Source organism: Trachinotus anak, unplaced genomic scaffold (assembly GCF_046630095.1).
Source record: "Trachinotus anak isolate AG129_WGS33_773 ecotype Australia unplaced genomic scaffold, CSIRO_AGI_Tana_v1 ptg000004l, whole genome shotgun sequence".
Classification (NCBI taxonomy): domain Eukaryota; kingdom Metazoa; phylum Chordata; class Actinopteri; order Carangiformes; family Carangidae; genus Trachinotus; species Trachinotus anak.
The window spans coordinates 14,648,750-14,674,955 of NW_027273855.1; the positions used below are offsets into that span (position 1 = coordinate 14,648,750).

At 42.2% G+C, this 26,206-nt stretch overlaps 3 protein-coding genes across 4 annotated transcripts; all 3 read left to right on the forward strand.

Annotated features, from left to right (window-relative positions):
• Window positions 1–11: 11 nt before the first annotated feature.
• On the forward strand, window positions 12–24,338 carry LOC139620578 (homeobox protein Hox-C4a). Its single transcript, XM_071476266.1, has 4 exons — window positions 12–644; window positions 1,948–2,275; window positions 17,512–22,852; window positions 23,360–24,338. Exons 3-4 carry the CDS (start codon window positions 22,417–22,419, stop codon window positions 23,719–23,721), a joined length of 798 nt encoding a protein of 265 aa, XP_071332367.1. The 5' UTR covers window positions 12–644; window positions 1,948–2,275; window positions 17,512–22,416; the 3' UTR covers window positions 23,722–24,338.
• On the forward strand, window positions 7,547–8,938 carry hoxc6a (homeobox C6a). 2 transcript variants are annotated; one of them, XM_071476267.1, is made up of 2 exons: window positions 7,547–8,170; window positions 8,616–8,938. In XM_071476267.1, the coding sequence occupies exons 1-2, from the start codon at window positions 7,774–7,776 to the stop codon at window positions 8,924–8,926; spliced, it is 708 nt and encodes a 235-aa protein (XP_071332368.1). In that variant the 5' UTR covers window positions 7,547–7,773; the 3' UTR covers window positions 8,927–8,938. The 2 variants fall into 2 exon arrangements, with proteins under 2 accessions (XP_071332368.1, XP_071332369.1); XM_071476268.1 differs by having other exon boundaries at window positions 8,619–8,938.
• hoxc5a (homeobox C5a) lies at window positions 10,229–13,462 on the forward strand. Its single transcript, XM_071476269.1, has 2 exons — window positions 10,229–11,158; window positions 12,387–13,462. The coding sequence occupies exons 1-2, from the start codon at window positions 10,681–10,683 to the stop codon at window positions 12,593–12,595; spliced, it is 687 nt and encodes a 228-aa protein (XP_071332370.1). The 5' UTR covers window positions 10,229–10,680; the 3' UTR covers window positions 12,596–13,462.
• Window positions 24,339–26,206: the final 1,868 nt, after the last annotated feature.

Below are 26,206 nucleotides of genomic sequence, written 5' to 3' on the forward strand. Positions count from 1 at the left end.
ATATATTTGTTTTATTTATTTATATTTTTTCCAGGGAAACCAACTCGCAAAGATAAACATAACATTGATTGTGTTTGATTGGTAAAGCTGCATGGTGTACTCTAACGAATGAAGTCGGATCGAAAGTACAGCGTTACAAGCTTTTTGACTGAATTTGTCTGTGAAAACTGTCGAATCTAGGCTAGCCTACAACCTTTTTTGCTTCACTGTTTTCCCTTAATGTAAGAATTTCATAGCACAAAAACAGAATTTAACACCACAAAAGCAACCGGGTCCTGCAGATGCTCAGTTTAGGGTTCTTGCAGGCTGTCCTGTGTTTTCTCCTGATTGAAACAATGTTGCGTCAAAGCGCAGCCTTTTCATTCAGGGTGTTTATTTCTCTATTTGCCTGTAGTCTTTAGAAAATTCCGGATGTGTTCCCAAGTCACAGCTATTCTGCAGTGCCCTTTGTGTGTGTGTGTGTGTGTGTGTGTGTGTACTTTTACCACAGGCTTGACATTACCAATAAAGTTTAGTGTACCTGCTGTAAACTTTATTGGCGGTGTAAAGACACGGCTCGGATGGGTTAGCATCTTTTGTCTCTGTGTGCCGAGGCTCAGTGTGGAGATCACGGCCTGCAAGGACAAGATGCACCACTCATCCAAGTATGTAACACAATTTTTATGTGATTATTTATTTTATTCGTTACTAAGACAATAAGACAAAGCTACATGTCATTTATTTTTCTTTGAAGGAAGGCGAGAGGCCTTCAGCTGTTGGATTTACGAGATGTAACCTTCGTGTTAGGCTCAAATATAGTAATTTCTCCCCTATTGTTCTCTTCATCTTGAATCCCCTGGTTCTTGTATTTTAAAAAAAAAAAAAAAAAAAAGTATTTCGATGCAGCACATTTGCTGAAAGAGAAGAAATTCTTTCATAAAGCCAGTGCTCGCCTCATGTTCTCCATATTTCTAAGATGTAAGATGTATGTCCGTGTTCATAAAAGATATAATTTTTTCCTCCTTTGTGTGCAAAACTGAATATCTGGATGAACGTCTGTGCCAGATTTATAATGTAGCCTATGTTGATTCCTTGTCATAAGGTTTGATAGCAGATGCGCTGTGGATGTTGTCTGCAGGCTCAAATTCCACCTTACCTGCTTCTCCAGTTTATAAATGGCACCTTGTAGCCAATTAGTTAAATCTGGCATAATTGTGACATCGTGGTCGCACCTTGAGCATGTAGCCGACGCTGAGTGTGTGGAGCAGTACAACCTGACATCTGATGACCGTCATGTAAACCATCCTGAGAGCCAGTCGGTGAGACAGTGGCCCTGATATGGAAGTATAGCTTAGCCTAATTGAAGTTTAATTAGACATCTCTCTCTCTCTCTCTCTCTCCATGTTTCTCTGTGCCTCTCTCTGTCTGTTTTCCTGTCTCTCCCCTCCCTCCCGCTCTTTCCCACTCACACATTTTAATTTCCCGTTGGCTTGGCTACATGATGATGGCACACAGCTTGTCCACCAAGGCAACTGTCATCTCTTTTTTTTTTTTTCTTTTTTTTTTTTTCTTTTTTTGACGCACGTCTAATTTGTGACATGTGGGAAATTTCAGCATGGCGCTACATATCGTGTGGCCATTTTTAGGTTTGTAGAATCGGAAAAAAAAAAGAAAGGGAAAGATGGGTGCAAACATTCCTGGTTGTTAAAGGGAGAAATTTACAGCTGAGTAATAAAAGTTTACGACTGAATCCTCTCTGCGATTGGCTGCAGCGAGCCACGTGGCACACGCTCTATGAACATGAACTTTATGCTGTTGTCTATTCTCTGGTCCTTCCCTTGTATCAGCAGCAGACTAAGCTGGGGCGTAGAAACGCCTTTTTTCCCCTCTTTACTCGAATTCAAAAAACACTATACTGTCATTTGGGAGCTGCTTCGTGTGATATTCATCCGATCGACTTCCTGACAGAGGGATCTTCGGGACAGTCACCGCCTCTCCCAGCCGCTGCCTGCGTCTATCCCCCCCCCCCCCCCCCCCCCCTCCGGAGGTAATAAAGCCGCGACTGGGTAGGGAAAAGGAGCAAGCAAGCAAGCAAGCCTGCGAGAAAAGAAAAAAAGACTTTTCCCGGCAAACAGGCAAGCTGCCTCCATAAGCTCCTTATCGCCGGGGATGTGAAGACAGCAAGGAGCACACGGGAGATGTGCGCGCTGTGTTGATATTTCCCACTCGCCATCGTGACCCCTCAGCTGCTCTGCTGGACAACAGAGAGGCTACAAACTCCGGAGAGCCAACTGGGGTAAGATTACACGTTTCTCTATCGTCCTCTCTCAGTGTTTTTGTGTTGTGTTTGGCAACCAGCCGGTGGTTTGTGGGTTGAAATGGTGACTGGTGATACAGGGGCGTGAGTGTGTGTGATGACGGGAAGGTGGAAGCGGCTGTTGTGTGTAGCTGTGACCTGACCTGTAGCCTGGGAAGCTGCCGGTGCTCAGAGCCACTGGCACTGTGGCTCACTGGCTGGTGTGGCAGCACCTGCGTGTGCACTAGCCTACACTAGCTGAGCGTTTTAGAGATGCTGTGCCAGTCTGTTGTAATAAATTGTCCACTGATAGTAAACTTTCTCATCACTCATAGGCCCTTGCGACCAGGCAGTGACAAACTGCGTCCAGAGCTGCCTGATGTGCTCTAATTATTTCTTGTTCCCATGCCTGTTGTCACTTGTTATATCCAGTGTGTGCCAAGAACCTGAATGAGATCTAGATGCAGTGTCTCACACGCACACACACACACACAGAGGCTGGAGTATGTACACACTGACACACGCAGATAGCTCTCGGCAGTGCCCCCTAGCGATCAGAAGCCGTAGCATGTGGAGGTGGGCGGGTGTTGAGGCTTGTTGTTTATGGCCGCTGGATTTCGGCGGCGGTTCACTGCGGATGTCAGCTGACCCGCAGCTGATACACACTCCTACCAGCGAGTAACTGCACGAGCTACCAGGCACGCGTGTTTTCGAGTGTCTGGTGTGCTTGTTATCGCTCTGGAGAAGGAGGGAGAGACGTGTCTGCTCCATTGTTCTGCTCTGGTGGACTGAGATGCTGTAATCTGGGGCCTATAAGACATCCCGCCCTGTGACATAATCACTGACGACATTGTGAGAAGTTTGCAATGTCATTTTATTTACATCATGAGCAAAAACCATCACAGACGTCCTCATTATCATCAAAGCCCCTATCAATAACAGCAACAGTCATTACACGTTAGAGAGCAGGGCGCTGCAACTGCGCTCGGTTTGTAAATGACAGCTGCATGAATGGTGCCACATATGATCAAATAAACTTACTTGGATGTCATGCCAACATTTAACAAAATTTTCTCAGCATGTGAAACAGCAAACAGATAAAGCTCTGTCTGTGTGGGAGTGTGTGTGTGTGTGTGTGTGTGTGTGTGTGTGTGTTAGAGAGACAGAAAGAGAGAGAGAGAGGGAGAGAGTGCGTGTAAAGGCAAAAAGGCAAAACATAGGGTGCACAGTGCATTGTATTCCAAAACGAAGTTGCAGGTCTGTGTGTGCATTTGAAGTTGAAGGTGCTTGTTTTATTAATACTCAGCTCGGTGAAAACGCCCCCTCTGTGTTTTATTATTGTCTGTACAGACACAAAATATTGTTTGTGTTGTAAAGTGGTTTCATGTGTTTCTGTCCCCTGCTGAAGCTCAGCAGTCCTGCGTTTCAGCCTTGTAAAACTTGGCAAAGCCTCATTCTGGAAGCCTTTAAAGTCTTATAACCTACTGTTACACACGTTGTTTGCTTTTCCCTTATGAAACGTTGTTGCAATGGATCGTGTCCGCTGCTGCCCAGTATCCATGCCTGCAGGGAGAGAGAGAGGGAGAAAGAGAGAGAGAGAGAGAGTCCATTTAATGCATGCCATTTGAGTTGTTAGGTAAATCTTGGTTTAAAATAAGAGGGGAAAACCACAGTCTATTGTTTTGCCCTGTAGTGTTTTAAAAACCAGAGATAGGTTCACATAAAACTCTATGAAGTCATGAATCTGTCCGCATCACCACATTTAGAACCTCACTTACAAATCCCGACAGGACCAAAATTTTGCCTACTAATGGTCATAATTTATGATGTGTGGATCAACATGCGCTCATTGGGCAACAGCTCTCTGAGTGCTTAACGAGCATAAAGTCGAACACTTCCGGACATTAATTGGGCTGGCCAGCGATGGTAAAGTGCTTATAGAGGGCTTTACATTGTTAGTATGTGAATTACTCCTTATTAGTAAGGTTAGAAGCGGGGGAGAGGAAAAAGCATCAGGGGCTGACCAGACGTTGCCTCCCTCGCTGTGTTTTTAATCATGGCTGATAATGTAGAAATTTTACAGGTCCCATATAACTAATACTGAGTAATGTTGTGATATTGGATATTGATGCATCTCTATAGGCATGCAGAAGAGAGGCGATATAGATTCATGGAAGTCGATGGGCCCTGTAGTGCTGCAGGGGAGGAGGCTGTTAAAGTCAGGCCTTCAGCAGAGAAACTAATTAAAGCGTAAATTTAAATCTGACCCAGCATGTTAATGAGGAACATTCAACACCAGCAAATATAATAATAATAATAATAATAATAATAATAATAATAATAATAATAATAATAATAATAATAATAATAATAATAATAATAGCTTGCATTAAGCATGATCTTTTTCCTCAGGCTTCTATGCGAATTCACTTATAGGCTAGATAACTACAAATTAAGAGCATATACTGTTCATTGGTGAATTATTAATGCTGATTATTCATTTTACTTGTTAGTACTTAGTGCTAGGCTATTGTTAATAATTTATTATTTTCGTCTGAGACCTTCTTGGTTGCTGCGCATGTCGCTGGTCATAATATCTCGGGGAGGATCGTGGAAACGTGGACCAAACGGCCTCTGTCGCTCCTGCATCAAAAGCCGCGCATGTGATTTGCCTCACGGGCCCCAATAAAACACTAAAACACGAGGGAAAGAATGACCTTTCTAATTCTGCACACTGGCACAACCTCTGCTGCATTCCAGCCTCTCCAGTCCACACATTGGCTTCACTGTTCAGCCTTTATTTACAACCTGAACTTTATGGACCAGCGTGGTTTTGGGGGGGTTGTGAATAACAATCAGCCTACGGAGGATTTGTTTTTTGAAGCCCAAATTATTTTCATATAAGCTCATTTGAGTTGAAATAACAGAATGAATAGGTTTATTAATTTTCAAAGCTTTTTTTTTTTGTTTTTAAGACTAACGGTGGCCTGGTGATGACACCAGAAATTGTTATAATGAAACAAAGACTTTCACAAGTCTTGTACACATGTTGTTTCTGACATCGTGAGTATGACAAATTAAGAAACTAACACCGAATACAAAACACTGCATTCATCACATTTTCTGCTTCATTTCTTTTGTTTGAATTTAAATTCAAACGTCACGTCGCAGGTAAAGTGGTGAAACAACTTTTAATGTTTTCAACACTTTCCCCAGTTCGTCCTCTCTGGTTTGAAAATAAATGTATATAAATTGGGGCTCCCTGTATTTTCATCCAGCTACATGTGTTTGGTTTTACCGCGTCATCGGCCAATTCGTCTCCTAATATCAAAATGAAGAGAAGAAAATAGTCTCAGATCAGCAATTGAGGAGCATGGCAGCCTCCAACTTTTGCGCTTTATCTGCCTCAAATCTGTGCGACGCGGATGTCACATATGGCCACGAATATGGTGAAGGGAAACTTTTATTGCACCAGCTACTTCCTTCTCTTTGTTCTTGTCTCTTTTATGGGCTATCCAGGATCCCAAACAACAGACCAAACAGTGTTGCACGTTTAGGCTGCAAGTATCCACCCCATTGAAGAAATCAATGAGGTGGACCAATAGGCTGCTGTAGCCAGAGCGACTGCGTTTGAACAGACATTTTCAATAACTGTATTGATTATTTTATTGGTATCTATTATGGCCTGTTGCGAAAAGCCACGATAATGTGAATTTCGTAGTTTCAAATGAATGTGTGGAATTTATTTTCTATTTGGTTTAAATAGTTTGCGCCTGCAAACTTTTGAAAATAGAATGAAAGTGGCGTAAAAATGCGCTCTGGTCCACTGTACAAAAACCCATTTAATTACGTTGATTACAGAAAACTGAGTGTGAGAGACGATGTCTTCTGTAGGCTAATATCACTCGTGGGTTTTTACGCATTTAGAGGCAGCACGTTTTGTCCACACAAGCTGCTTATGTTAAGGTAGATTTTTGCAAAACACCTCTAAAGTAATTTCCAAACCCATCATTTGCTGCTGAGATAATTATCGGTTCCCTTTTCCTCTGTGTGTGTCAGAGGAATGTCGAAGTATGATCAGAACAGGAGAAAAAGCCTGGAACATCTGCATAAGCATTTTAACACATTGCTTTTTTTTTTTTTTTTAACTGTAATTCAACTCTAACTTCTGCGCGTAAAATTGAAAGCATACTCTTTAATGGAATGAGTTAAAGAGACTGTACCTGAGAGCTATCACCTCATAGTGAACACCGGGCACAGTTGACCTGTGGAGGATTTTGTCTGTCGTGTGCTGGACAGTCGCATAACTCACTAGATTTTTCAAGAGAGTGGCAGAAATGATCTTCTCAGACGCAGACCTGTACTAGTCGACTGGACCTATATTCGCTTTCCCCCTTTGGTTTATGCCTCCACATGCTGTGCTGGGCTTTCATTGCTGAGCTTGGGAGATTGCTGCTCGTGTTGCAGGGCTTTGGTGCAGAGATAGTTGTTGGTGAGCTGGGGAACGTCACTTGTTTTATTGCCCTCACAGAAGAGACACCATAAACGCATTCTTACCACCTACACCCTCCCCCAGTTCACTGCAAAAGCATGGGGATTGCTCACATGCCAGATAATTCATACACAATGGAAACATTAACAGTATGTTGGAAACTCGTCGATACGGCTGAGATAAACAATACATGCCCATTTTCATGTTAGTTCCCACACAAAAGGCTGTGCGTCCTGCGGGATGAGAGCACGTAGCCTACATATAGTAGCCTATCTCTGCAGTGGGGCTGTGAAATTAAAAGTCAGGGAATTTTTGACACACACACACACACACACACACACACACACACACATATACGCGCAATCACTCACGAACACAAAACACTACAACTCAGTATCACAGTTGAGGGTTTTGCATTATATGTCAGTAAATGGATCTAAAACTTAATTAGCCTTTGAGACACATCTGAACGCCAGTTCCTGTGTATCTCTATGCAAATCTTCCGCCTTCCTGTGAATGTGATCACTGTAGTGAATGACACTGGCCACACTTTGCATCATACTTTCTCTTTAAACGCCACGTCTCGTAAAGTCCAAAATTTCTCACACAGCCAAGCTGTGTAGTGTGCCACTCCAACTCTACGTTGTGTTTATCGGCATTTAGCACTAATGTTCAAGCTCTGAGCTAAAAGCTACAGTTTCTCCTCAACTCCTGCCTCTCAATTGGTGGAGAATGGTCAGCTGACATTGTCATATTGTCTCTCACCGAGCCAAGCCTCGGCTATAACACTCGGGTTTGTGCGTCTTAACCGGAGATTGGAAATTAATAATATTGAATCCTCAAAGTAGCCCACGTCCAGTTAGAGAGGCAGAAAGTCGAGAAAAAAAAGAAGACCTTGGAGAAAGGTGTGGTTGGTTGACACAGACGGGAAGGAGATTTACTGAGGAGGTTGAAAAGAGCCCGATAAAGAAGTGGGGAGAGTTGGAGAGAGGGTTACAAGCAAGGTATGAATTCTTATTTCGCAAACCCGTCGCTCTCCTGCCATTTATCCGGTGGTCAAGATGTTTTGCCTAACGTACCCCTAAACTCCACCACCTATGACACAGTCAGACATTTTTCGTCGTACGGTGCTGCTGTGACCCAGAATCGGATATATACACCTTTCTACTCTCCTCAAGATAATGTCGTTTTTGGGTCTGGCAGGGCACAGTATGAATATGGATCAAACGTGTTTCTTCAAGACAAGGACGTGCTCCCCAGCTGCAGACAAACAAACATGGGACTCAATACACAAAGCCACATTGCTCAAGAGTACAGTTTGGATCAAGGAAGAGCAGGAGCGCAGGAGCAGAAAAGCAACATCCCGATCTACCCGTGGATGCAGCGAATGAACTCACACAGCGGTGAGTTTTACTACGACAAATAAATTAAGGAAATGGGCCAGTTTTACGATATGTCTTACCAAGAGAGTAAGTTACTTTTTATGACCCCATAAAACATTACTGTATCCCCTCGACTTGTAGATGGGCCTTTACATGTGCAAACAAACAGCTTTCATTTTAAGAATGATATAGTAGCCACAATCAGAAGCGTCATACAGGCGGGATACATTGGGGTGTTTTCTTTATTTTAGATAATAAAGCAAAGATGCCCTTTGAGATAGGATTTGTCCTATAGTTAAATGTGTTTATTTTTCTTGATGGATTTAGATTGCAGTTATGATTCTAACAATGAGGCAAAACTTCTGCTCAAGTGTTATCAGACCACAGGCGGGAGCATGTTTGTTTTTTAATCCCAGATGTGGCAAAACGTGAACGACTAAATGAGTGACTGTACTTTCAACCCCAGCAGGAGTGGGCTACGGGACAGACAGACGCAGAGGACGTCAAATATACTCTCGTTACCAAACACTTGAGCTGGAGAAGGAGTTTCATTTCAACCGCTACCTGACCAGGCGCAGACGCATCGAAATCGCAAATGCGCTTTGTTTAACAGAGCGGCAGATCAAAATCTGGTTTCAGAACCGACGCATGAAATGGAAGAAGGAGAGCAACCTGACCTCCACGGTGACTGGAAGTGAACAGACAGGAGCCTCTCAAGAGGATGAACGCAATAGCGCAACGGAAGAAGGGAAGGATGAGGACAAGAAGACAGAATAAAAAAAAAAAGAAGTGGAAAAAAACAAACATCTGATGACCATTAAAACCCAACATAACTACCTAAAAAAATCTTCATGGACTTGAGAGCGACTTCACTGCATGATGGCTACCCCGTAGCTCTCCCACTTATATCTCATGTTAACCACAGGAGTGTTGAGCCTTAGAAATCCAAATTATTTCAGCCATAGTATGGCCCCTGTGACATTTGGAGCGCTGAAGGGTTTTTTTTTTTTTGGATTATTTTATTTTTTATTTCAATGCCACACTTGTATTGTGAAAAATAAAAAGAAGTATTAATTTCTGTGTTATTTCCTATGCCAGTAAATCTGTGTATTTATCCCCCAACACCCCATCCATCACTGTGAACTCTTTGATCACCTCACAACATACAGTGTTGGTCAGACTTATGTCAGTATTGTACATGCACATTCCACGGAAGGAAAGGACCGGGCGGACACTTCATTTGATCACAGTGTAATCTAGTACTTGAATCGTCCGCAGAAAAGTGTCCTGCATAAACTGAAAGTTGCACGGATAGTCAACAGTCCACACACACGCAAACACACAACTGAAATGCCTGTATATAATCCAAGTAACAGTATATTATCTAAATCCTGTGAGGACCTATGTGCATTTAGCCGCTTTGATAGACGCTGCCTAACATAAAACTGCGCTTAGCCCCCCCCCTCCCTATTTTTTTTTTTTTTTTTTTTGGGATTATTCGACTCAGTAGGATTTCCTTGTGAGATAGATTTGTACACTAGTAATTCTTCACTTTTGTTTGGGAAGTTACAAATTCATGTTTTGTCATAATTGTGTATCATGGAATAAAATATTTGTAAAACTTTCACCCTCGCTTTGTGTTTTTGGAAACATTACACTGCCTGACATGTGGCAGTTGACGGTATAAAGAAAACACGCACCAAAGTCAGCTCGTCACTGTGGTGGTTTGATTACATTTGAATTCTGTCGTGGGGCGAGTGGGGAACAAATAATATGATGAAGCGAGTTCTTAAGCAGATTTTTGGCCTGTTAAATATTAAATATGAGACTGTCTGATTGGCAATATGGGGGCACGGGAATGAGCTATTGTTCAATAGCCTATCCAGAGAAACACTATGACATTCCCGTAGCTGTATTACTATAATATCACTTTTAGTGACATTTAAGTATCAAATCCATATGCGTAAATATAGTTTAACCAAGTGTGCACTTTACATTATTATTACTATTATTATTATTATTGTTATTATTATTAATATTATTATTAAATGGGACTGATGGTGGACTCGCAGTGTATCAGGGGCAGGGAGCCGGTGGCCGGTCCCGACCGTCCTGACCCATACCAGACACCAGATGACGCTCTTGTCTTACTGTCCTGCCCTTTTTGCGCTAAAGATCCCAGCCTGGTCCTCGACAACCAACAGCTCAAAGTTTACCGGACACGTTTCTCCTATTCATCAATATCCCCATTGAGTATCAAAGCCAATTTATGACTGGCCAACATGTGCACGTGATCCCATACAAATACCCCATATTTGGGCAGCGCGCGTCGGATCAAGAATTAAAAAAACAGATACCAAAGCCTACTCCACCTATAAATCCTGGATTATTTTTTAGGGCAAGACAGCTCTGAATTTTGCAAAAGCGGCTACAAAGAAAAGCAATGATCAACAAAAACAGGGAAGTAAGCGCAACATACATCCCGCAGCCCTCTCTAGTTTAAAAAAGAAAGTGTCGCTGGTAGTTAAAAAATGAGCTCTTATGTTGACAGCTCCAATCTCAGGCAAACGACCGAGACAACTTCTCCTAACACTATGTTTAGTTTCGATTTATCTGGGCGCAGGTCCAGCCGTTATGAGGATGTTAATGTGAACGGGATATTCACTTGTCCCGTCCCCACGACCTCTGTTGAACGGGAGGAGATGAAAACTAGCCTGCGTGGCAATACGGATACTCCTCTCCCGTCAGGACCACAGATAACCATGGTCTCCAGTAGCTCGTCCGTGGACGCAAGCGGGCTCAGCTACGGCAGCAGCACGCTGCTGGGACGAGGGGCAGACAGGGACCCGGAGAGGAGCGCAAAATCCGGCGGCAACATGAGCCAGGAGAGCGAAAGAAACGCGGAGAACACGCAATCGGTGAAACGAAACACAAATGTGAACCAGCGTCAGGACAGTGAGCAGCGGCCACAGATTTATCCATGGATGACAAAACTGCACATGAGCCACGGTAAAGTTTGCCTATTTTCTGAAGTGCGACTAAGATGCTTTCCCTTATTCACTCTTAACGCTGCAACACTTCTTTTCGCCCGTTCCAGTTTCCCCCTTGAGTTTTATAGGCCAAACGCAGGAAATAATAAAAACTCGCGGTCATAAATTTTATGACAAAGGCATCCATTGCTCGTAAACCTGCTCTGTTACGGTGAAGAGGTGATCTGTGGGGTGATTTATGGGTGTATAATTGGATAAGAGAACAAAACTGTGATAAAACTATGAAATAATATTACAAATTCAACTCCAAGCATCGTTTTTTTTGCCTTGCTTTGGTTACAGTCTGAGTTAAACTAGCCTACATGTTTTACATTGTCAGACTGTGTGTGTGGGAGAAGCTTTAGCCTTAAATTGAACTCTGGGAAACACCAATGCCCTGACCTAATCATGAACTTTTCACCTCTAAAAGAATTGAATAGGGCTGCTCCTTCTCCATGCCTTGAAACCACTGGTTGACGATTTAGGCTGCAGATGGACAGTGAGCACATTTGCTGCAAAAAAAAAAAAAAAAAGAGGCTGCTTTTGTTTTGTGTGTCTCCATATGCAAACATCCAGGAGCACACAGCAGGGGTGTAAAATTATTTAAGTCCAATAGCACAAGCCTGTTGCTTTACTTAGCACATGTGTGCACGACCAAGTCTACAAATACAGAAAACATATCTGGAAGACATCAGGTTCTATTTTCTAATCCCACTATTTTTGATTTTACACATCTGTTTTGCCTCCCACGATACTCTACTGCTCTGCAGCGGCATTAGGCCGAGGCCAGTGTTTACAGGGAGACCAACACACTATTAGTTATCTCATTTTACATTTACAACGAGATAGGATTTCTTAAGTAATAGTCTTGTGTATTTTTTTATGTTTTAATGTGAAAGGGTGTAGAGGACCCTCCTTTAAACTGGGTATATTTATTGGATCTAGTTAACCATCCTTATCATCCTGACATAAATTTTTATTAGACGAATCCACAGTACGTAATATCAGGTTTAATTAGGTTATATAAAGATATTTGATCTTTTAAATGAGGGTGGAAGAGGACATAAATTAACTGATTTGTGCTTGCAATGCTCATTTTTATGGATAACCAAGCTTTTTCAACGCAATAATATTATTATCATCCTATTATTCTATTTATTCACAACTATAATGCTGCTGAAAGCTAACTTATTTTAATACCACTTCAGAATCGGAGGGTAAGCGGTCCAGGACCAGTTACACCCGCTACCAGACTCTGGAGCTGGAGAAAGAGTTTCACTTCAACCGGTACCTGAGCCGCCGCAGGCGCATAGAGATCGCCCACACCCTGTGTCTAAACGAGAGGCAGATCAAAATCTGGTTCCAGAACAGGCGAATGAAGTGGAAGAAGGACTCAAAGATCAAAGTGAAGGAGTAAAAGTGCTCCAGAGAACGGGGGGCATGCAGCACGTTTTCAGCCCCTCACTGCACAGTGCTGGAGTGCCGCCTGACCTCCGGATGAACTGCTAGGAGCAATGACATCATGACACCGCTCTGTGTGCTTCATCACCAATTATGTGTCACTTGCTGCAGTTTGGGACCTAATGTATTGAATATCACTCACTTTGATCAATCGGTTTACATTTCTAAATTAATTTGCTGCCCATGCGATGATAACCTCACTTTACTGCACGAAGGGGACAAGAGGTTGAGGGGAGCTGGGTCCTTCACTCTGCGAGGCTTTGGTCTGCGGTGCACAAAAAGGCTGCACAACGCTACTAATAATCTGTGTTTTAATTAGGATAAGAGTAGTGGAGGATGGGTGACAGCATGCATAATTTCCAACTCTATATCATCATCGTATGGTAAAACTTTTAAGATCGACAAATCAAATAAAGACAAAAAGATAATTCTGACTGCTTTGGAAATCATAATGATTATGATCTGTCCTGTGAGCAACAGTTTCCCACCAGTGAAAACTACTTTCCCACATCTCCCCCTTTTCCTTTAAACTGACTCTCTGACATGTTGCAGTGCGAAGTTGGGAGGTGTTTGGATGTGTGATGTGTATGTGGAGTGGATTTCTGTGAAGGCACCATCCATGTTGTCTGTCATATCTTTGTGAATCTAAATCTGTCTGTATAATTCAGCGACTGTGTGTGATGATATTGTGATGTGCAATGAAGCCATTCCTCCTCTCCCTTGTAAACTTAAGGTGCCTGGTTTACACAAGGCCTAGAATAACTGATAGATGGTTCATTTGTTGATTGTAACCAATAAAGTCTCATAATTAAAAGTGGAAAAAATTCCTATTTGCACATTTCTATTTTTTTCCTCATGATATTAGTGGTATTAATGGTTGGATTACACAGCTGGCATGTATTTAAATACATTTGTGCGAGAGATCCACTCAATTAAACATTTTTAGAAATTGCCAGGTTTTTTTTTTTTAAGAGTACATTTTCATTTGTTTTGTCCTACTAATCCCGTTTCCTTAGTCTGACTCAGAATCCACAGAATTTCACTGCCTGACAAACGCGCTCTGAAGTTTAAGGCCCCCATAAAACTTTATTGCCCCTTTTCCACCACAGGCAGACTCCGTTTCCTGTTTTGTCAGGGAAGGAAGAGACACACTAGCCTGTGATAACACTCGCCCACGACACAACATGGATGCAAAACTTTGGTTTCCTGTGGCCGCAGGTTTACGCGCCATCACTGCTGAGGCCATATGGCCACTTTATGATGTCGCCCTGCTCTTTAATCCTGGCATCATTACACTGTAGTTAAAACAACACTATCTGGTGGTATAAAGGACATTAAACCATACCAGTTGCTGGGTGTCTGTATTCAGCAGCGGTTTTAGTAGAAGTAGTAGTATGACGCAGTATAGCCCAGGGTTATGAGGTAATATCTCTCTAGTACTACTTAAAGAAAATAAAAATCAACTCACCTCTCAAACTAATAGCTTCCTATTCAACTTCCTTGACGGTTACGAGAACCGGTCAGCGCAGCGTCCACTTTCTGTGCGCTCTGTAAGGCCTAACCTATACGTGGACAACGTATTGAATCCCATTTTCTATGTCTTTCTTTAAGGGTATTTTAAAGTTTACAAGGTTACATATGCCAATTGCCCCAAGCAGGGCCTGTGAATGGTGCATGGGAAGCACGTGGTGTCATTTAAGTGGGTTTTATGGCCTGGAAGAGCTGACAAACCTTCGATATATACACATCATATATAATCTTAACTGTCCGGAATCGCAGCTGCTGGCTTCCCCTTATCTGAGGAAGAAAGGGCTTTGTGGCAGAGGGGATGCAGTACCTTTCTCCGGACTGTGTAGTCGGGTGGTGCGGAGGACTGAGAGCTGCTGCAGTAAGTTGCTTTTAACTTTGCCTACAGGCCTGCGACTGTGCACCTTTTTTTTTTTTCCACCGTCGAAATGTGTTGTTTAAATTTATATACGTGTGACTTTGAACGCATGGTTGTTCAACTGATTAACCTCCAATTTAACGTAATTAGGCTAATTCACAGTGAATATGCGTTTTTTTAAAAAAAATGATTATACAACAGTTATGTGCTTTTTTTTTTTTTGTGGTAAATGTTCATTTTGAGATATTATATAAGATATTTGGTGTTGCCTGGTTAGTCCGCCAGAAACGGGATAATACGGAAAAATCGACCATGGTCACTGTGTTGTCATGAGGCTTATTTTTAACCCAGCATCATCTTTTTATGTTTGTACCAGATTTTAATCTTGATAATAAAATGAGCTGAATGCTGAATGCTGTAATGGCTCGCATCAGATCTGAGATACAGTGGCAGTCAACAGTTTGCTGTGCGTCCTGTCAGTGAGAGAAAAGAACAATATTTGGAGAGAAAAAAAAAAAGTGACGTTAGGAAAAGAATAAGTCAGCCAGAGCTATCAAAAATCATCTAGCTTCACCATCCTCCCCATCCCTCTCTCTCTCTGTCTGTCTCTCTTAAACACACAGACTGACTCCCTCTCTCTTGCACAATCACCTGTGTGTAAAAAAAAAAAAAAAAAAAAGGTTCAATGCAACGTGTAGCTGAAACAACGTGTTGAAGATAAAATGTGGCTTATATTTTGTGTGCGATTAAAACGTTGCATTACAGGTTAAAAGACTGTGTACATGTGTAGGCTGTAAAATACAACAAGCCCCGATTAAAATGCTTCATCTCATTGTTTCACTTCGACGTTGAGTCTGCGCTCATGAGTTCCTGTTGTTTTTAGGGTCATGTCTGGGCCAAGGCACAGGTTTGATTCAAAGGCACTTTCCAGTGTAATTGTGGCATCGTCCAGACTCAGTGATAAACACGGTCTGGGCGCATGGTTGTTTCACACAGTGCTTTTTTTTTTTTTTTTTTTTTATGCAACTTTGTTCCCAATAGATTTGTTGTGTGTGTTTGTTTGTTTTTGTGCACCGAGTTAACAATCCCCTGCATGCCCCTTTTTGCTCCAGATATTACTGCATTGATCAGCTGGAGACTGATGAGGGGACTGATAAGCTTGATCATTTTCTGTTGCTGTATTGGGCGCATCGTTTAATTGCCCATATGTCTCAGAAAGCAGTTCAGCCTAGAAATAAGTGTCTCTTCTTAGTCAGTGTGTGAAATTGCAAATGGCTAATTTTGATATTAAGTCTTGTTTGGCTGAGTTTGCTCGGGGTGCAGCAGGGACGCGCTGACTGTGATGCAGCATCTGATAGAAGGAATTATTTATGACAGGAAATGAAACGTTTTTGATTCAACTCTTGTCCAAATTCGGACTTTCCAGGCTTCAGGTCCAGGACACGAGCAGACTGAGGGCTGAACACTAACTGCATCCTTGTAGCTCCATTCTCTTTGTTCTATTAGCCTGTGTGTATCTTAAACATTTTGCCAAGATTACAGCCTGTAGCCTGCAGGTTTCCTTTCAGGTGTGCACGATGATCAATTATACACTTCCAATAGGGGGCACTGTGTAACACGCTCCCGTGTGGGTGACACAGTGCGGGGGCAATGTGTCCGGGCCATGGCATCGAGTAGTGATCTTTTCCTCCGCAGATTTTATTTTATTTTCACCTGTTTTCTGAGCTGTAGCACGGTCATGTGAACTGTTGTCCGGTGGGGGAAAAAAAAATCATCATCAACAAACTCCCAAACGAAAATAAAACCATCCAAAATAGAGAGATTTGTTTACCTCCAAAACCAGATAGAAAATATTTTCTCTTTTGACATAAATTAGACACGGATTTGATGTGATATGACATCTTCATAGATGTGCCAGAACCCCTATTGTAATCAAAATTATTTCATTCACATCACTTTGGGGGATACAGTTTGAATCAAAGATGCTGTATAATCTCACAGAAATTCAAACACTACAACTCAAAACCGTCTAAGATCACTACAGTAAAAGTGAAACAGTCTAAACATCCGTTTTCACTGCCATGTTCTGGGCTCTTGTATCCCTTTCTCTGACCTGTGGAGCTGACACAGTCATCATTCAATCCGCAGAGGTCATTTCCGGGTGAGCACAGACTTCCCTTTGTCTGAGCCCAAATAAGAACCATAAAGTGCCATTACATCGTTATTGAATACAGATAGAATTTATTTACAATGTGAAGACAAAGTCGTGATTTTTTAAAATGGACTTTCGCCATAATTCAGCCGGAGCTGAAGTCCAGGGATTTCTATTCATAGAACATTTGCCCAAGGAAATACCAAAATGCTTATAAATTTAGTTTTACTGTCTGAAAATGACCCGTCCTAAATTTCTGTCCTCGGTCCCAGTCAAAGCTTTTCTAGGGCAGCCTCCCTTCAGTGAGGCTGGACAACAGAGGAGATCAGAGGAAAAGGGACAGACTCCAGGATCATTAAGATGAAATAATAACGCAACATATCAAAACTGTTCGTTTGGTGTATTTAGAAACCGACAGATTCACTGCAGTAAGCCTGACAAAAATAGTTTTGAGTGTAATAAATATAAATGTCTTTTCGATAATTGTTTATATTACGTGTTGCTCATATTTTAATTTGATTCGCTGTATTCAATAGTAGGCTATTAATTTTATGATAGAGTGGCATTTTTAATGGAGCAAAAACGAAATATGTTACACACAGTGGGTGTATTCATTTCAACATATCAATTGTGATACAATTAATTTAATATATGTTTTTGAATGTTAAAATTGATTTTGAAAATTGTGCAGTTTCCCATCTCAGTTCCTAGTGCCCAAAAATAAACAAATGAATAAAAGAAATATAAAAAAAATAAGGTTTTTTTTTTTTTTTTTTTTTAAGTTCTTGGCCACTCTATTCAGAACTAATTTTCGTTTCTTCTTTCTATTTTTCAGACAGCTCATCGCGTCAAAGTGAGTGGGACCGTGGATTTCTCAGTAAGTGTTATCCACCTGGCTTCAGTCAGGAGATGTGACTCTCCATGGTGGAGCTTGTTATTTGGCTTTACAGCTGGTTCCACTGACATCACCGACACTGCTCTGCACTCTTAAAGAATTTGTTTCGGGACCTTGTGGTCTATAGACTGACTGAAGTTTGACAATCACAATGTCACATATAGTTTTTTTTTGTATTTCAAACATGAGATGCCACAACTGAAGCTCACACTGCCGTCCTCCTGCAGTCTACTTGGGTCTAGTTAACAGTCAGACAAGTTGCACTCTTGTTGCTCAGGTGAACTGGCTTTAACACTGCAGTCTGACTCTAATGAACCACAACATTGTTATAATGAACTGCAAACCAACCAATGGTTTCTGTGGGGCAGCTGGTATCTAAAACCACCTCTGCTCCCCTGGCTGCTGCTTTTACAGGGTATTCATATCCAACTAGTCTCCAGTCTGTCTGCACTTCATTAAAACTTTTTATTCTAACTGGACCATCCAGCCTAACGTTATTACACCTGGGGAGAGTAAACGTGTAAAGGCTATTAGGTTAAGGGTTTGATTAAAAGCGCATCGTAACCATTTTCATCAGGGAGCGGGATTATTGCTGCACTGGCTGCATCCAGGTCAGGTGCTGCTGAGCCACCAAATTAAAAACAGCCATGCATGGACAGAACAGCCACCTCCACATAGTTTTGCACAGATTTATTTTGTTTACATATGTACATGTGTGAACACGCTTGTACCGCTGTGCATTTTGCAGGGAAAGGGGAAAGCTTACCAATTTCTCAAATGAACAAATGAAACATCAAATTAGTCCGCCTGAGGGCCTCATTTTTTGTACTCCTACATTATAACTAGTTATTGAACTAGGTGCACGATCTGAAAGCCATTTGTGGGGAGAAAGAATTCATTCATGCTGTCTCTCCATCAATAATCCTTGGCAGTGAACTATTGGAACCAGTCAAACGCGAGGGGTGAAACGCGGGTCAGGCTGTCTAACTAATATTAAAATGCGTCCGCCAGAGCGCACGGAGCGAGAGGGAGTATGTGGTGTGTGTGCAGCTCTCTCACACTGGTTGGGTGCACAACAAACATCGTGTATTCAGATGAGCATACGACAAAGCCAAATGAACGTGAGTTAGATTTTTTTTTCAGCAGCATTTCCTCGTCAGTTCACTCCTTGTTGGCTTAGGATGCTTTGTTCTTCGATAACACAATCTATTCAGCTGATGCCCAGAGTCCACGCCGAGAAATATAGAGATTGAGATGTTTTTTGACAGAGTTTGAAGTCCCCTGTGCGCTTCCACTGTAATCAATTCCATTGATTCACAATCTGAGCATGTTTGCTCTTTTTAATAACCCCGGAACAGGTCACATGTCTGATATTGCATTTTTCATCCGAGGCTTTTCTCATTAGCTTCCAGAGTGGCAGGAAGAAAGGTTACCGAGCGGTCAGTATGGTAATAGCGAGCAGAAGAAATGGTTGGGAACAATAGAAACTTATTTTTCATCTGTGCTGTCACGCCGTCCCTTTGTATCCGCCGTGTTTGTGAGCGAATATTCATATAGGAGCTACCTCAAAGGCAGAGGTTGAATGTTGAGAAAAGAGACCCTCTTGTCCTCTGCACACGACGTTGTGTGTATGTGTGTGTGCGTGTGTGCGTGTGTGTGCAGGCATATTTGTCTGGATATTTTTGCAGGGGAAAAGATGTTAAAGTAGCGTTTTCTCTCATTTGTAAATGTATTAGGAGCAGAGCAGAAGTGATGTGTGTTTTTAGTAACCCTGACGAACAGCATCCGCTTAGGCGCACGTTTTGCGCAGTATTTCCTCTCGATTGCAGCCTGAAGATCTTGTTATGACACTACTCTGAGATGCATGCCTGTCCAGATAGAGACACGATGACCTGCTTGTGCAGAGGTTTGCCTGAGAGATCACCTTTGCAGTTTCTGACCTAAAACACATTAGTTGTCTATATGTACCCTGTAGAACCGAATTTGTGTCAAGTACAAACAATCGCAAATACGTCTCTACAGGAATACATGGGCAACTGAAATACCACGCCAGCCAATGGATTCTTCTGCTCCTCTGCACGTCTCTCTGGCCTTTTCCTGCTATTGCATACACCAGCATCAATGGTATGCTCATACAGCCTGTACCCAGACACTTGCGATGCAGTAACACTGTCACAAATTGCACTCATAGTCCAGACAGCCATAGATTGAGTCGCTAGGCCACAGAGAGTAAACCCATGTGTGCAGTCTGCGGCTTCCACTGTGTCAGACCCTGTAAAACACGTTAGGAACCAGGGGTCGTTTAAAAGTGACTGATTTACGGCTTTTATTGCTCTATAAAACGCCTCTAACATCCTCGCTAGAGGTAATAGAAATGTCGTGCGCATTCTGCACAAACAGAACAGCCAGAAATATGTCACTTCACGTCGTTTTTTAACCCTGTTATGTAATTATCGCTGTGAAAATAGATACAATGTTTACAATGTGGCAAAGTGGTGCCGTTTGCCCTTTATCATTATCATTGTCATTATTATTACTATTATTTCTACATTTCCATGGATGTTGATTACCACACAATTTAAGACATAACACTGAGGAAAAAAAAATCTGGACGTTTTTGTGAGGCTGCTCAGCTATTAGGGAGTAAAGCTTTCTCTGTGTGACCACAACTGACCCTGAGATAAGAATGAGGAGCCTACAGCACATGACAAGTTTACACAACCAGGCAGTATCAGTTTACAATATCACAGCATACCTCCAGTAATGGGGCTGATGGTCAGTGCCTCAGCCAGGATTAGCATGTAACATGGCAGCTGGGCTGAATTTTTTTTTTTTTTTTTTTTTGGAATAAGTGGGACTGTAATTTAAAGTACAGATATACGGGATGTTGTAAACATGATTGTAAACAAATCAGTTGCAAATCAAATAAAAATGTGTGTACACATATGGTGGATTCTTCAGATTCTTCAGCATTTCCCATCTTCATATTTGGATTGTAGCTGTCCTTTCAAGATCCTCTTCTCATCTGCTGGTCACAGAGCGGCCACAGTCCACGCACAGATTCAGCTCATTTACTTATTCTTGTTCCTGTGCTGTTATTTGGGCTGTAACAAAGCCAAGATGCCTTGCAAGAAAAAGAGAAGGACTTTTGAATGTTGTAAAAACAGAGAGCCACTAGGAGATGGACAGAAAAGAGCTGGGAGCAGAATTTTTGTCCGAAAACACCTAAATCGTGTTAAAGAATTTAAACCCTCTGATTGAATTTATTTTGGTTATTTTTTTAACTACATGCAAGAGGGCTCTAAGCAGGGCTGCACTGCATGCAGGAGGACTGTGTGGTTACTAAGATGTGAGAGTGTGCTGCTGCAACAGCCACACTGAACCTAACTTCATTGTGGCACAGTATTAGTCCACTGCAGTTAAACCAGCAGATTATAATGTTTTGCAGCTCTCAGGTCTGTAACACCATGATGGTGTCGCTCTGCACAGTTGTCATATTAGTGACACCACAGTGGTACTGTAGTGTGTTGGCTGGCTGGATGTCACATTGGTAGCATGGTGCTAGTCTGGTCTGTTGGCTGTTCCCAGCTTGTTTAGTCTGTGACATCAGTTGTAGTGTTTCACCATCTGACATTTCTCTGCTTGTTCTCCACGGTTTTGTCTGTGACATCACATATTATAATAATAGTAATGTCACTCATAATGTTACTCAACTGCACACATGGAAGACTTTTGTTGTGTAATAGTTGTCTTTGAGAATTAGAAGTTGTTATTATTATTAAATGCATGTGTTACACTCTGGCCTGCTCACATCTTGTACTTTTACAGTTTTGTACCGTACACTAAGACTACGTGTTTTTTCTATATTTTTTATTTCATTCTGCTAGTTCTGTTTATTGTGCAGCATCCTACACCTTAGGTTGCAGCAGTTTTTTTTTTTCTTTTGCTGCTGTGACATTAAAACTAATTTTAAAAGTATATGCATGTCAGATTAAGAATCTTTACCTAAATCATTAAAAGTTATTCTTATCAATAGTCAACTAAAATGTGAAGGTCCAGTTGTTGAGAGGACAGACTAGAACTACCAGACTAATGTCTCATCATTGAGTGAAGGCTTTTGTTTGGGCAGTCTGACTCTACCTGTCCACCTTTCTCCAGCATTATAAATTATCAGTCCTATTTTCAGAAATCAACCACACCTCCAGAGCATCTCACTACCCCAGTCCTCTCTGACATTTAGAGCCACAATAAACCTATTAAATATTAGTGCTGAGGTGGTTTTAGGGACATCATCTCACAGAAGTGATGCAGCTCTAATTCTTTAAGTGTATTAATGGAGCATAATCTGTGTCACAGCTGAAGTGCTGTTGGTAAAGTCTGTGCCTTCATCAATTAGCAGATAACCTTTATATAAGGCGTGCAGGCGAACAAAATGATGGGTTTGCTATTGTTGTACCTTATCCTTGGCGAATCACCTATTGTCCCTTTGAATAATTGAGACCAGTGGATTTTGCCTGTTTTATTTTTTCCTTGGTCAGCAACTAGCTACTAGTTTTGTCCCCAAGATCAATTGCCTTGGTAACACAACCAGAGAGAGAGAGAGGGGGGGGGGGAGAGAATGAGAGAGAGAGAAAGAGAGAGAGAGAGAGAGATTTGTGCCCACAATGGCGACTGTAGGTATGCTAAATACCTCTGGTTCCTTATCCGGGAACTACCTCTTACTCTGCTATTGGGCCATTGGGTCACGTGGTAAAAGTAACTTTACAGGGCTGCTCGCAAGTAGGAGGGCTTTATGGAGCAGAAAAACGACAAAGCTAGAAAAATTATTTTCCACTCCAGAAATTAATGATCATGAGCTCGTATTTGATGGAGTCTAACTACATTGATCCGAAATTTCCTCCATGCGAGGAATATTCGCAAAATAACTACATCCCTGAGCATAGTCCAGAATATTACAGCCGCGCAAGGGACCCTGGCTACCAGCATCACCACCAGGAGTTATATCCTCCGCGGGCGAGCTACCAAGAGCGCCAGTATAACTGTGCAAGCATCCCTGAACCTGACACGCCAAGGGGACATGGAATACCCCATTCTGCGCACCTGCTGACAGGGAAAGGGCAGCCTGCTTCATGTGAAACCCCACAGTTGTCTATGTCCCCCGCCACCCCACCGGCCGCAACCTCCGCCTGCAACCAAGCTACCCCGGAGCATCCAAACAGCACAGCCTCCTCCAAGCAGCCCGTGGTGTACCCATGGATGAAGAAGATTCACGTCAGCACTGGTAGGCAACTTGTGTGTTTATGTTCCCTGCACTCTTCGTGCTCCTCTCTCCCTTTCCCTCCCTTTATCAGTCCCTCTGACTCCCATCTCGTTGCCAGCCCCTGTTTCGATAGCAGGGAAGCCTTTGAAATGGCACAATTGAGGCGGATTTACGACTCGGCATTGGTAATTACACCCACCATAAATTTTATAGCCGAGGTATACTCAGGGCAGCCGTATCACCATGTGGCTTCTGCTGTTATGTATTGCGCGATAGAGAAAGGGGGAGAAATGAATAAGAAAAAAAAATTGAGCTTTGTAATCTTGCATTAATAATTTAGTCCATAGTTGGATGTGAGTGTCCTCTCATTACACTGAGAAGTTCTTAACTTCCCATTTAAATTTCTCAAACAGCTAAACATTCATATCCAATAAATCTTTCTCGCCATATCTCAGTGAGGCCATTCTTGTTTACCCCTCCTTTCCTCCTTTCTCTGTCTCCCTTTCTCTCCACTTCTCCTTTTTCCAGTGAACTCGGGTTACAATGGGACGGAGCCCAAGCGGTCTAGGACAGCATACACCCGGCAGCAAGTCTTAGAATTGGAGAAGGAATTCCACTATAACCGATATTTAACTCGGCGGAGGCGCATCGAGATCGCCCACACCCTGGTTCTCTCCGAGCGACAGATTAAAATCTGGTTTCAAAACCGCAGGATGAAATGGAAAAAGGATCACAGGCTCCCGAACACCAAAGTGAGATCCTCCTCCTCCTCCTCCGGGTCCAACACAAGCTCAGCAGCCGGCGCTGTTGCCGCTGCCTCGGCCACTAACACTGGGGCCCCCGATGAACTCACCGGAGCACAGCATGGCGAGGATATTACCAGGTTATAAAACCACCAGCCACGGTTGTGGGTAGAAAAAGAACTGGTTATTTATAGAACAATTATATATTTTGTTTTCGTAGCTATCTTGTGCGGTTTCCTTTAAGTCCAAAGTTATATAAAATGCATGTTATATAGCATGGATTACTGCGAATACCGATGAATTATTTTTACGTGACACAGGGTTTAATTTATTTGAAGCTCAATTAAAATGATGTTTTTTATTAAAATGTTTTGAATGAAGGAAAAAAAAAAGTAGAAAAAATATACATTTTATCAAAATGTTATTGTGGGCCATTCTTTTGCCCTGCTGCCCAAGGTGAAATGCACAATCTATTTATTTCAAGCAACACTGGAAGGAAATCAATATAATAATAGTTATTTTTGGTATAAAAAAAGCTGGAACACACCATTGATCTTGAACTTGTATGTTTAGGATAATAACAATGTGTGAATTACCTCGTGTATTTCAGAAACAGGACTTTGATTTACAATTTAGTTTTGTGGTGTTGATGTTGTGTTTAGACCGTTAAAAAGCAGATTATTGTGAAATGCAATAAACGGAGTTTAGTGTTCTTGTGCTAATCATATTGGTCAATAAAACAGTGAGTGTCTACTAGTTTTATATACGTTTGGTCGAACTTCATTTTAGGCAAGATGAGGTCTAACTATTGTTTTGGCTCTTTGGAGGAAAGTGTACAGATGTGTGGATATTTGAACATTTCATGAAGGAAACAAGAATCACTGTGTTTTCAAACTGTTTATCAATCCTGCAGCTAATTTTTGCGTCTTTGAATTAGCAATGTGTACAGACAGTGTGCATGTCTGTGCGTGCGTGTGTGTGTGTTAAAGCCTCACTCATAATGGACTGAAGTTATTTCTAAAATCTGAAAATGAAATAGTTTGCGCTGTGCATTATGTGCAACCTCATCAGTCTGAAGGGCATTCAATTAACGCTAAAGACGAGCCACTGAGGCCCTCCACTCCACTCCACTCCACTCCACTCCACTCCACACTGCACTGCCTCTGCCACAGCCACGACTCAAGCTCTCTGCTTCCTTCGTCCTCACTTGAACACAAAGCTGCATGCGATTCATTTAGAGGACATTTTCAATGTGTTAGAGATGATAGATTGTTGTGAAAATATTCTTATTCATTTTGTAACCTCTCGTTGCCCTGCTTTTTCTATAATTCACTGCGCACTGCGACTGGGATTTCAAATGTAAAAACAAAAAAAACAACAACAAAAAAACAAACTAAAATAAAATAAAGTCGTGCATTTGCAGATAGATTGAATATAATGCGTCATGTGGTCTTGGTTAAATAACACAGTCCGGATGGTGGTGGAGTAAACCAGCTGACCTTTGTTATCAGGCTCTGGAGCAGTGCCTGTCTAGAAGAAGCAATGTTGATGTTTCCCTCTGTGCTCACTCGCTGACTTTTGCTTGTGTAAACACTTTTGCCACATTTACATGCGGTCTCTCCCTGGTGGGCAGTTTGCCTCTAGAGTGTGCAGCAGCTCCAGAGAATAGCCTGCATATAAAAAACCCAAACAAATAAAAAAAACAAAAAAAAAACTACAATTTCAAAAAACGGCGCTTAACGTCCTCCTCTGCCACGTCATCTGGCAGGAGGACCAACACACTACAGGACTATTCACGACTGTAGACCAGCTGTTTGGCCAAATATCATCCAAACAGCAACTCCCAGCTGAAGAGTCTTAAGATTTCTCTCTCTCTCTCTCTCTCTCTCGCACAGATGCATTCATTTTTTAAAGTTTTTTTGGACAGACCTTTGCAAGAGGATTTCAGTTTAAACATGACTCAAACCCACAGACGCGCAAGAATTTGATAGATTATTGAAATTGTGACATGAATGGGCCTTATAAAATGCCTTGCGTAGTGGGGGGCAAAGAAGCACAAAGGGAAGAGGTATTCTCCATCATCAATCTTTCACTACAGAGCTTTGTGTTACGTTCTGGAAAACAACTCCAACAGCCAGTTTTGATCCTACCAAATATCATGTACCAGGCCGTGCCCTTTGCCGTCATTCTCAAGTGTGAGAGCTAAACTGGGCTTTAAAATGAGCCATTTGAACCGGACCATAGCGGCTAAGGTCTGCTTTTTTGGACGTGGCTTTGGAAAGGCACTAGAATAGTGTTGAGACGGCCGCTGAAAAATGAATCCAGAAGCCTTTATGTTGCTGGACAGATTAGAGAAATTAATGTGCTCGCCACAGTCGCAGCATCCCTCCAGTCCCTTTCTCGGCCCTGTCGCCTCCATGTCGCGGGGCTGAAAAGGTACTTTATTGAAGTTTGGGGGCGAAGTGGGAGAAGGCCGAGTTCACCCCGAGGACACATTTTCTGTCCCATTAGGCTCATTTCAGTCTGGATGGCCGACCTCTCCAACCCTGTGACCTGACTCACGCTCTATACGTGTACCTTCTGTGGGCGCCCTCCCTGGTCCCCCTTGGCCGCGGCTTTCTTTTGTGGATTT

Bases quoted from the DNA above. Each gene is read 5' to 3' on its own strand.
- hoxc6a (XM_071476267.1), top strand. From the start codon at position 7,774: ATGAATTCTTATTTCGCAAACCCGTCGCTCTCCTGCCATTTATCCGGT. The intron at 8,171-8,615 runs GTGAGTTTTACT...TTTCAACCCCAG, and splicing joins GCGAATGAACTCACACAGCG to CAGGAGTGGGCTACGGGACA.
- hoxc5a (XM_071476269.1), top strand. From the start codon at position 10,681: ATGAGCTCTTATGTTGACAGCTCCAATCTCAGGCAAACGACCGAGACA. The intron at 11,159-12,386 runs GTAAAGTTTGCC...ATACCACTTCAG, and splicing joins AAAACTGCACATGAGCCACG to AATCGGAGGGTAAGCGGTCC.
- LOC139620578 (XM_071476266.1), top strand. From the start codon at position 22,417: ATGATCATGAGCTCGTATTTGATGGAGTCTAACTACATTGATCCGAAA. The intron at 22,853-23,359 runs GTAGGCAACTTG...TCCTTTTTCCAG, and splicing joins GAAGATTCACGTCAGCACTG to TGAACTCGGGTTACAATGGG.